General features: G+C 42.7%; 1 protein-coding gene across 50 annotated transcripts in view; it reads left to right on the top strand.

Annotated features, from left to right (window-relative positions):
* Nucleotides 1-12785, top strand: part of LOC120931788 (mucin-19-like) — a 584870-nt gene that overhangs the window by 264303 nt on the left and 307782 nt on the right. For all 50 annotated transcript variants that reach the window (XM_040343605.1, XM_040343590.1, XM_040343599.1 and 47 more), the window contains one exon: nt 6812-6937. In XM_040343605.1, coding sequence (XP_040199539.1) covers nt 6812-6937 — 126 coding nt within the window. The remainder of the gene's footprint in view (nt 1-6811; nt 6938-12785) is intronic.

Raw genomic sequence — 12785 nt, 5'->3', positions numbered from 1 at the left:
TTCCCAACATCCTGATATTTGAGCATCAAAAATGCAAAGAAAAAAGAAAAAAACAAAACAAAAAGGAATCAGGGAAGGAGATACTGGATGGAGAAAGACTTCATACCCTTCCCACACTAGGGCCTTCAAAGATGGATGGGATGTCAGACAGCTAGGAGGGGGTCTGAGTGCAACTACACTTACATTAAAGAATAGGGAAACAAATACAGTATATATTTGCTATACAAGCCATTTAGAAATGAAGCTGCTGTGATTTTATAAAATCATGAAATGCATCCCCCCACAATATTTTTTTATTAATTTTGGTAAACAAATCTTTCAGACTTTTGCTCTTCTAATAGGATGCAGACACTAAAGATTTCCTCATGATATTGCTGAGGTTTGCCAAGATGGTTATAATGAAGGCAACCCTTTGTAGACACCATGGTGAAACCAACAGCATCAGAGCAAGAAATCTGCAACACTAATCCTTTTAATATACATTCATCACCTAAAAGGGATTGTTTTAATATTTTTCCTCAAGAAAAGTCAAGTTACACTTTAAAGTCTAACTAAAGGCAATTGTTTTAATTAATTTTGGATAGAGCGGAGAGAGATTTGAAGGCTTGTTAATTTGTATAGGTGTCTGTGGCCCTGTTAGTGAGATTCACCCCCTCTATTTGTCCCGTTTATCATTATCATTGAAATTGAAACTGAAGCCTTGTAAACGCGATCGGATATCTGATGGAATCTAATCCGATGGATTTTTTCGTCGGATATCCAATGAAGCTGACTTTCATCAGTCTTGCCTACACACCATCAGTCAAAAATCCGATCGTGGCAAAACGCAGAACACTACGACGAGCCGAAAAAAGTTCAAGAAGTTCAATGCTTCCAAGCATGCGTCGACTTGATTCTGAGCATGCGTGGATTTTTGACCGATGGAGTTCCATACAGACGATAGGATTTTTCAATCGTTTTTTTTATCCATAGGAAAAATTTAAAACATGTTCTATTTTTTTACACCGATGGGAATAAAAACTGATGGGGCCCACACACGATCGGTTTGTCCGATGAAAACAGTCCATTGGTCTGTTTTCAATGGACAAACCGATCGTGTGTACGCGGCTTAAGAGACGTTTTTGGGCTATCCTCAGAAAAGTAATGGAGGGGACAATAGTTCTTGTGACCAGGGGGTCCCTAAGGAATTCCATTAATTTGCAGGGAATTCCTCTCACTTCTTAGTTGGCTATGGGACAGGAAATGAAGGGACATCTCTGCAATGGGACACAGATGGTGAAAAAAAATCTGACAGGGGTTATAACCCTACTTTGTTCTATCCAAAAAAATTTAATAAATAAAGTTTTGCCAATAGAATCAAGAAAATTTGTTCCTAAGGTTTTTTAGGCAGCAAAAAAGTTCAAACTAAATCATAAATGGATATAAAAAGCCTTTTTATTGGTACAGAATGACATTAAATATCAATGCCACTTTAAAAAACATAAGCTCTGGTATGCATGACCTCCAAATATGACCAACAAAGATATTCATAATTACTAGCAAATAACAATATATGGAGATCTCACACTTAATGTTATCGCTTAGCAAGGATCCCAACGCAATTCAATGATACAAGTTGCAATCTTCTTCAGGGAGAAGAGGACATCTAAATTATGAAATAATATCACGTTGGAGCACTTGCAAACAGAACAGAACAACTAAATATATATAAAACACAAATATATATACTGTATAAAGTATATTGGGGGTTTAAAAAAAAGCCATCAATGTCCTGCGAGCTGCAAACTACAGTATTCCTCCCACAGAAAGATATAATGTGTGAGTATGGGGGTTATTTACGAAAGGCAAATCCACTTTGCACTGAAAGTGCACTTGGAAGTGCAGTTGCTGTAAATATGAGGAGTATATCTGAAATGAGGGGAAGCTCTGCTGATTTTATCATCCAATTATGTGCAAGCTAAAATGCTATTTTTTATTTTCCTTGCATGTCCCCCTCAGATCTACAGTGACTGCACTTCCAGGTGCACTTTCAGTGCAAAGTGGATTTTCCTTTAGTAAATAACCCTCAATGTGTTATAGTATAAATTACAGACACATGTGTCCCAGCTTGAATCGCAGGTGTGTGCACTACCCCAACAAGACCCACCTCCATGCATAGCATCTGTTGGCTGGAAGTCATGTGGTCTCATTGGCATCCCAGGAGAAGCCACCGGCTCCATGACAACCCTCCTGACATCATGGCACTGCGGTGGCACTCACAAATGCACGCAACCTGTGAGCCTCTGAAGCCGGTCAAGGGACGCCGCTAATGCGGCAGAGTACCCCCAGTGGCCACTGGGGGGTGTGGTGGGAGGGATAGATCTACCTATACTCAATAAAGCCTATAGTTCTACTTTAACTATAAGAAAAATTTACTGTTACAGCCTCTTTTCTTTTCCCTGTTTTCATTTCTCCACGTTGCATAAATAGGTCTCAGAATTATTAACCACTTGCTGACTGCATAACTTAGTTACACAGAAGCAGAGCGGTTCTCCTGCGCTGGATCACATACCTAGTACATGATCCCCCACTTCTGGGTAGGGGGGCCCTTGCGCGCTGCTGGCCCTGCGGCTGTGCTGTGATTTAAAACAGCACAAGCTGGCCAATAGATATCCATTGGCACCCGCTGATTGGTAAGGAGAGAGACAGAATGGAGCTCCATTCTGACAGAGGTAAAGTAATGGATTTTTTTTCCTGCAGAGCAGGGAATAAAACCCATCATTTCCCTTAGTAACATTAGCACACATTTTAACCACAAACACTGGTTAGGCACACATTTCAACCTTTTTTAATCACCTTAGATGTTTAACCACTTCCCAGACAGTGTCATTATTACAGTGACAGTGCTTATTGATCACTGTATTAGTGTCACTGGTTCCCACAAAGTGTCAGTTAGTGTCAGACTGTCCTCCACAATATGGCTGATCTCCACCATTACTAGTATAAAAAAATGACCGTGCGGTTGCCAGTATCACAAAAAATGGCCTGGTCATGACACCTTCCAGAGGTCAATTGATTAATAATTATTTCCAATATTTAGTGTTAGTGCACACATTCATAATGAGCTCCAAATATTTGTCTCCAGGTAATCTCACTACAATTATCCACCCAACTAGACGGGTCTCAATACAGAGGGGGAATGATAACTCATGGGGCCCCCTTTGTCCCACCACACAAGCCACACCTACACAAAGCCCCACCTACATAAATCATGGGGCACACTGTAAGGCACATCACATGGCACACAGCAAAGCATGGGGCACATCACAGGGCATGGGGCGCACAGCAGGGCACATCAAGGGGCACAGGGCATTTCAAGGGGTACACAGCAGGGCAAAACACAGGGCATGGGGCACATGGTAGGGCACATCACAGGGCAAACAGGAGGGCACATCATGGGGCACACAGGAGGGCACTGAGCACATCACAGGGCACACAGTAGGGCACATCAGGGGGTACACACCAGGCAATGGACACACAGTAGGGTACATCACCGGGCACACAGAAGGGTTTATTATGAACACAGTAAAAAATAAAATAGTGCAGCGCAAAACTCAAATATATAAATGATACTGGTATACTCAAACACCAATACCATAAGTCTGAATATGAATATGCAGAAAAAATGGAAAAAAAAAAAATATTAAAAATTAAATACAATTCAAACAAACAGTCCAAAAGTCCATAAGTGTCAGAAGATGAGTGAATTAAACGAAAATAAATCTCCACCACGTGACAATCCACCAAAATTTTGAAGTGATCCCTCCACCGTTGTAGATGGCTACTCTCACCTTCATATATGGACCACTGAGTTAACAGATGGTCAATAAAGCAAATCAAATAGGCAGGTCATGAACAGGAACCAGGCTGATGTATTAGATCCTCATAAGACAACCAAACCGCAAAGGACAGGTGCATGTAAAGAGATAATCACAGACTAAGTGCTCACTGTTGCAATGTGTGGATTTATTCTTTAAAAGAAGCAAAAGTCAGGCTACTCACATTTGGCCAGACAAAAAACGGCATGAAGTAACAATCTTTAGGAATGAACAGCAGATGAGCGACGTGATGTTTCAGGCTCCTAAACCACCGGACGTGTTACGTTATATCAACTTCCTCAGCGGGGCGGTTATATCAACTTCCTCAACCGGACGTGTTACGTTATATCAACTTCCTCAGCGGGGCGGGGCCCCGCTGAGGAAGTTGATATGACGTAACACGTCCGGTGGTTTAGGAGCCTGAAACATCACGTCGCTCATCTGCTGTTCATTCCTAAAGATTGTTACTTCATGCCGTTTTTTGTCTGGCCAAATGTGAGTAGCCTGACTTTTGCTTCTTTTGCTTCTTTTAAAGAATAAATCCACACATTGCAACAGTGAGCACTTAGTCTGTGATTATCTCTTTACATGCACCTGTCCTTTGCGGTTTGGTTGTCTTATGAGGATCTAATACATCAGCCTGGTTCCTGTTCATGACCTGCCTATTTGATTTGCTTTATTGACCATCTGTTAACTCAGTGGTCCATATATGAAGGTGAGAGTAGCCATCTACAACGGTGGAGGGATCACTTCAAAATTTTGGTGGATTGTCACGTGGTGGAGATTTATTTTCGTTTAATTCACTCATCTTCTGACACTTATGGACTTTTGGACTGTTTGTTTGAATTGTATTTAATATTTTTTTTTTTTTCCATTTTTTCTGCATATTCATATTCAGACTTATGGTATTGGTGTTTGAGTATACCAGTATCATTTATATATTTGAGTTTTGCGCTGCACTTTTTCTATTTTATTTTTTACTTGCTTAGGATTTTTGCGAATTTCCCTTAGTGTTCAGCTGGCATTACCAGTGATCTGAACCCTGGGGGTCTGTATCACATAAATACACTTTTAATATCATCATTTTTTGATCTATATATTTGCGCTGATTGCACCCTGTTTTTTATATATTATTATGAACACAGCAGTATTACAGCATATTATTGAGCACAGCATGGTGCATCACAGGGGGTACAGGGCACATGAGGGGGTACACAGCAGGGCATGGGGCACACAGTAGGCACATCATGAGGTACACAGGGGGGCACATCACAGGGCACATCAGGAGGTACACAGCATGGCATGCCACACATCACAGGGCATGTGGCACATAGTAGGGCACACAGAAGAGCACATGGCACATCATTAGGAACAGGGCACATTTGGCGGTACATGGCAGGGCACATCACAGGGCATGAGGCACACATCACAGGGCATGGGCACCCAGTAGGGAACATCAGGGTGTACACAGCACATCACAGGGCATGGGGCACACAATAGAGCACATCACAAGGCACGCAGTGGAGCACATCAGGTGGTACACAGCAGGGCATGGGGCACATAGCAGGGTACAACACAGGGCACAGGAGCACACAGTAAGGCACATTAAAGGGTTACACAGCGGGGCACATCACAGGGCATGGGGCACCTCACAGGCCATGGGGCATGCAGTAGGGCAAATAGCAGTGCACAAACCAAAACACAGGGCACACAGCAGAGCACTGGATCCTCCAGACTTGGCACAGTGTCTCTCAGGGCCGCCATAAGGGGGGAAAAACACAGGGTGACACTGTGGGAGGTGGAGGACACCATGGGGGTGGAGGGCACAGGGGGACATCATGGGGGGGGAATTCACAGGGGGACACCGTGGGGGGAGAAAGGCACAGGGGGACACCATGGGAGGTTGTAGGGCACACCACAGGGAGACACTGTGGGGGGGTGGAGGGCACAGGGAGACACTGTGGGGTGTGGATGGAGGGCAAAGGGGGACACTGTGGGGGGCACAATGGGACACCATGGAGGAGGGCACAGGGGGACACTGTGGGGGGGTGGAGGGCACAGGGGGACACCGTGGGTGGAGGGCACAGGGGGAAAAGGTGGGGGGTGGAGGGCAAAGGGAGACACTGTGGGGGGCACAGGGGGACACTGTGGGGGGTTGGAGTGCACAGGGGGACACTGTGGGCACAGGGGGACTCTGTGGGGGGGTGGAGGGCACAGTGGGACACTGTAGGTGGGTGGAGGGCACAGGGAGACATGGTGGGGGGGTGGAGGGCACAGGGGGATACTGTGTGGGGAGGGGACACAGGGGGACACTGTGGGTATGGAGGGCACACAGGGACATGGTGTGGGGGTGGAAGGCAACAGGGGGACATTGTGGGGGGTGGAGGGCACAGGGGACACCGTGGGGGGGTGGAGGGCACAGGGAGGGGGACACTGTGGGGTGGTGGAAGGCACAGGGGGACATTGTGGGTGGGTGGAGGACACCATGCGGGGGAAAGGACTGTGAGAGTTACATGGCGGCCATGGTACTCCAATAAATAAAACGGCTCCTCACCCGACGCCTGCAATACCGCTTGCAATGCCACTCCTCTCTTCTCTTCCGTCCCAGGTGATGTCATGTACAGTACAAGGGGTGATGGGAGGGAAGGAGGGACCAGCGGGGGGCAGCGCTCTGCGGGAGGTTTTATTACAGCCGCTTCCATCCTGAATCCCCTACTAGATTTGTGTTGCGGAGCCTCTCACGGGCCCCCTAACAGAACGGGCCCTCAGGCGGTGCCTGAGTGCCGATTGGTCAGTCAACCCCTGTCCCAATATAAAGTAAAATGAAATGTAATTAATTGACTATGGAATAGAGACTGTTCACTTTGACTGTTGTTTATTTATAAGTAAAGAATCTAAAATGTTGTTTATTTTTCTTGTTCAGCAATTTGAAATCATTTATCTTTTTCATGTAGCTATGTACTGTGATTTTTATAATATATATGGAGAAAATACTTGGCATTATGAGCCTTGTGGATCAGCAGAGGTGCAAATATGCGGGAATCAAGAACTTTTTAGAAGCTACTCAGCTTTGCTAGAAGGTAAGAATAAGAAATAAAAAACAAGTAGAAAAAAAAAAATGTTGAGAAGGAAAAATATGTTTAGTGTGTTTGAATCAATAACATCTATTAGCTTTAACCATATACCATATTGTTAAAAAAATTGTATACCCTTTAATCAGGGCTAAATTAGGTTGTAGGCAGTTGTTTTTATTGGTTCTACCTGGCACCACTTCTATACAACTAAATGTTAGACATGTGCAATTCGATTAGTTCCGAATCTGGTTTTTAACAAATTTTGACAAATTAGTTAATTCTGAAATTTCCAAATTTTTCAATTTCCGGAATTTCGAATTTCCGAAAATTTCAAATTTCCGAAATTTCGAATTTCCGAAAATTTCAAATTTCCGAAATTTCGAATCTCCGAATTTCCGGAACTTCGGAAATTCTCAAAATTCAGAATTTGGAAAATTCGAGATTCGAAATTTGGAAAATTCGAGATTCGAAATTTGGAAAATTCGAGATTCGAAATTTGGAAAATTCGAGATTCGAAATTTGGAAAATTCGAGATTCGAAAAACTAAAATTCTAAAATCTAAAATTGCAAAATAGGAAAGTTGACTTTCAGAATTTTCAAATTTCCGAATTCTGAATTTTTTGAATTTCGGAAATTCGAAATTCGGAATTTCTGAATTTTTCGGCAATGCACATGTCTACTAAATGTGACCAGATTGTTTTTGTTATTATTGTAGCCCTCTAAATCTGTTGTCAATTGCACAAACTGGTTACAGAAGTATTACTGGTGCACAGTGGGGTTGATTTACTAAAACTAGGGAGTGCAAAATCAGGCTCACTTCTGCATAGAAACCAATCAGCTTCCAGGTTTTATTGCCAAAGCTTGATTGAACAAGCTGAGTTTAGAAGATGATTGGTTTCTATGCAGAGATGAGACTGATTTTGCACTCTCCAGCTTTAGCCCACTTTCACATTGGGTTGATTTGGCATGGGATTTGACATGTCAAATCGCATGCCAAATCTGAGGGTATTGCCGGCAATGGCACCGTCCCAATCGGTACGACACCGACTTTGCATCGATTCCCAAAAGTAGTTCCTGTACTACTTTTGGTGACTTCGGGGCAATTTGAATAGCCAATCTGATTCTAACTTCAGTTTGTTCAATTAAGCTTTGACAAAAAAAAACTGGAAGCTGTTTTGTTTCTATGCAGAGCTCTGCCAGCTTTTGCACTATCCAGTTGGGGCTGGTATAGATTTGATGGGGATTCTATATAATAATAAAACATTTTTTTGACAGGTTCCCCCTAAAAATCTATGTCAGACCTTTAATCTGAGAATATGGCCTTAATGCCCCTCAAACTATATCAGGCCACATGCCTGCATGTCATATTCACCCCAACATTCTGTCATTGTGGGACAAATCAGTTCAGTTGCTCAAGAATCCAGCTCTGAAATTAGGAAAATCCTTCCTTCCCATGTATTGGAAGTTCCTAACAGATGGCAGCCTGAAGGGCTGGGGAGGAATCCTAAACTATAGGCTGTGAAGTGGTCATTTACAGTGGAGGAATCCTATCTCCTGATCAACATTTCTGGATGTCTGGGTGATTTGGTTGTCCATATAATACTGGAACTCCCAACCAGATGGCCAGCTGACCCAGATCCAGTTGAATAATGCCACAGCAGTGGCATATGTCGGCCATGAGGAAGGTAAGGGGAAGTCTTGCCATGGCAAGAGAGATGAAAAGAATTCTGGGCCAGATTCACGTAGAAGTGCAGCGGCGTAACGTACCGTAGATACGTTACACCGCCGCAAGTTTTCATCGCAAGTGCCTGATTCACAAAGCACTTGCAATGAAAACCTACGCCGGCAGCCTCCGGCGTAAGCCCGCGTAATTCAAAGGGGCGTGTGCCATTTAAATTAGGCGCGCCGGACCTACTGCGCATGCTCACTTTTGAATTTCCCACCGTGCTTTGCGCGAAGTGGCGTCATTTTTTCGAACAGGGATGTGCGTAGCGTACTTTCGTATTCCCGGACGTCTAACGCAAGAAAAAAAAAATTTTGAATTTCGACACGGGAACGACGGCCATACTTTAACATGGGCTGTTTAAAGTTAGGGCAGCTAAAACGACGACTAACTTTGCGACGGGAAACTAGACTAGCAGCGACGTAGCGAACGCAAAAAACCGTCGTGGATCGCCGTAAGTACTAATTTGCATACCCGACGCTGGTTTACGACGCAAACTCCCCCCAGTGGCGGCCGAGGTATTGCATCCTAAGATCCGACAGTGTAATTCAATTACACCTGTCGGATCTTAGGGCAAACTATGCGTAACTGATTCTATGAATCAGTCGCATAGTTAGGAAGCCCCTAAAACAGAGATACGATGGCGTATCAGGAGATACGTTGTCGTATCTCTCTTGTGAATCTGGCCCTTGGTCCTGAACAGATCTTAACATTACAGCCCATATCCAGCAGAACGGTCCTTGTATCTGAAAGTTTTTCAGGAGATACTGTATGTCACTGGATGTGTTCTTTCTGATCTTCAGGTTCAATAAAAAAAAACAGGACAAGTACAGAGACCACTGGTCTAAGCAGTCAATGCTCTGGTGCTTCTGTGGGATCAGTACAACCCAATTAGTGCTTTTACTCCTTTGAAACTCTTTCCTCATCTACTCTGCAGTATTGTGATGAGGGGCATTCCAGTTATACATAGCTCCAAACTGGCCCAGGTGGATATGGTACTCTGATCCGATTAAACTGCTGGCAGACACTCCATGGGCTTGTTTAGATCAACTGAATCTTCTGTCTCAAAGACCAGTTATCCACTCTGCTTCGTGGTCCCTGTCTTTAAAGAGGATGTAAACCCTCTTAAAAAACAAACAAAAAAACCCCTGCAAGGCAAAGGCATACTGAGCTAGTATGACTAGCATACTAGCTCATTATGAATTATTACCTTAGATCGAAGCCAAAGAAGCCGTCCTCATCTCCCCCTCCGGCCACAGACATCTCTCTCAGAGGTTATTTCCGGGTATCCCGTCTCCGGCACTGTGATTGGCTGGAGCCGCGATGATGTCGCTCTGCACACGCTAGGGAAGAAACGACACATAGTTTTGTTTTTTCCAAGCATATGCGCCGTTTGTGATATCGGCAGACTACAAGTGAAACATCTCCTAAACGGTGCACGTTTAGGAGATATTTCCACTACCTATTGGTAAGCCATATTCTAGGCTTACCTATAGGTAGAAGTAAAAAAATAGGTTTACAACCACTTTAATGGCATGGCTGCTGATTGTAAACAATAACCTTGTAAAACAACCCATTCAGTTTAAAGGGGAGTTCCACCCACAATTTCACTTTTTAAATATAAATACCCCTGTAATACACAAGCTTAATGTATTCTAGTAAATTTAGTCTGTAAACTAAGGTCCGTTTTTTTAGGTTGTTACAGCATTTAGATAGTTTATAATCTAGAAATAGACCATGGCCATCTTAAGTGTGGACATCATGAAGCCAGTCTGTATGACTTCCTGGATTTCAGCTTTGCATATCTCGCACATGCTCAGTGCACAAGCAATGTAATAGGTTTCAGTCAGGTTTGCAAGGACTACTGGGAAACATGATGCCTATCCCAGAAACCCTTGCAAATAGCCTAGGCAAATAAGGAGGAGGAAGTAATGAAGGACTACAAAATAAAGGTATTTACAAGCATTAAATTAAATAAAAATTGTCTATTCTGAACACTATGAGATTAGAGCATGCAGCACAGACAAACATAAAAAAATGGGTGGAACTCCACTTTAAAATAGAAATGAAAGGCAAAATATTTCTGTATAGATATAAAAAAAGCATTATAAATACCCTTTTTTTATAAGTGATCACATTCCCTTTTGTTCTCAGCTGCATAAGAGCCAGGGAGAAAAAGCAGCAGCACACTGAGCTTCCATATGAATGGTTGTGTAGTGGGGACATGTCAGGACAAGTCTGATCATTGGAGGAGAGTACACTGAATTCCCAGCATGGCTAGAGAATTCTGTTTTTAATAGGAAAACAAGGGGACTAGCAGGAACAGCAGGGATTTCTCATAAAGGAAGCAGTACAAATAGAACAGGATACTTTCTCATACAAGTACATTGTTGCTGGTAATCCTCAATAAGTATCTGGCATAGATGTTAATTAGGGGCCTCACAGAAAAAAGATTTGGGGTTCCCCCTTACAGTGGCATCTTAAGAGCATTATAGGCCCCCGGGCAATCCAGTGCACTGGGGCCCTGTCTACACAATCGTGCACGAGAATTTACTGACAAAAATCATGAAATTTACTGGCAGAACCACATTTTTTTTACTGGCACTGCAAAAAAAGTACCTAAAATTACAGTTTTACAAATGTCTTCATTGACATGAAGGTTAGGTTACTATAATCCAGCCTGCTCAGATTTTCCTCTTACATCAGAGTCTGTAGGATTCCCCCTTACAGTGAAAGGGAACTCTTATGTAAAGGGGAACACTGCAGATCATGATTTAAGGGGGAACTCTGATGTGGAGGGTGACTCTGGTGACCAGAGACCACCTTATATCAGAGTTCACTGCTTTCACTGCTTTCTCTATTGCAAGAGCGTTGTCTTGCAATACGAGCAGGATTCAAGCTGCTGGGGTGTGCAGTATCCCATTTGGTCAGAGATGGGGGGCGTCGGTGACAATCAAAGTCACTCGGTTCCTGAGTGTCTCTGAGCATCTCCGAATGGTCTCCGAGCATCCCCGGCACCCCTCTGGCCACATGCGGTACTGCATAGACAAGCAGTGGCTGTGGAACAGATTATCTGAATTACCATTATTTCCTATGGGGAAACTCGCTTTGATATACAAGTGCTTTGGATTACAAGCATTCTTCTGGAACGAATATTGCTCGTAATTCAAGGTATTACTGTATAGTAATGGAAGAAAAACCTGTTAAATGGGCTGAAAAGTTTGATTCCAACTTGTGTCTCAACTCCAATATACTCCATTATGGATTAATGTTTAATAGTGAGAGGCTTATACTGTAATAAGCAATACATTACAGTTTAGAAAATAATTGTCCAGGCAAATTCAGGCATAAATTTTGCCAGGTCAGTAAATTTCAGAATGGCAGAATTCCATTGCAATCCATGGTGGTGGTGAATCAGAACTTCATCTATGAATATAAACATTATTCTATTTCAGGAAATGTTTTATTTATATATTTTAACATGGTGACAAAATTACTTTAAGCTCTTAATAACCATGACTTTGTTTACTTTTTAATCATATGCTTGTATTCAGCATACTGGTTTGTAGTCAACATTTTTGCATTTGTATATTGCTGTGATGCAACACACATGAGAAGAAATACACATTCATCCCTCACTCTGCTACATGGTCAGGGTCTCGTTTAACCAAATAACTACTGCTGTATGTTTTAAAATGCCCGAATAGTGGCCATGGAGATCTTGAGCGCCATTTAAAATGGCACTGTGTTTACATTTGTGTGCCCAGCGCACACAGCACCTATTACTGCATTCTCATTAGACCAGATCATAGGCAAAATGCACTGAACCAATCATAATGGATCAGTGTCTTGTGATCACTTTGATAGTCAATCTCCTTGATCACAAATGGAAACACTACTTCTGTTTGCATTTGAAAGCCTTTCCCTTCTTCTCAAAATAGAGGAAGAGAAGAAAAGATGATCTTATGTAACAAGATTTAATCATTGAAGAAGAGGCAGCAGCAGATTTAATTAAAAACTATTTTTTTGAATGTGGGAACTTTTTTTTTAAACCTTCAGCATTTTAGGGGTGTGTGTACTGTCCTGGTATTTCTATTTGAAAGTAAGGGATACATTTTTTTTTATATTGTA

This window comes from Rana temporaria, chromosome 3 (assembly GCF_905171775.1).
Source record: "Rana temporaria chromosome 3, aRanTem1.1, whole genome shotgun sequence".
Classification (NCBI taxonomy): Eukaryota; Metazoa; Chordata; class Amphibia; order Anura; family Ranidae; genus Rana; species Rana temporaria.
The sequence above is the reverse complement of the archived record's forward strand: the minus strand, read 5'-3'. Positions and strand labels throughout refer to the sequence as shown.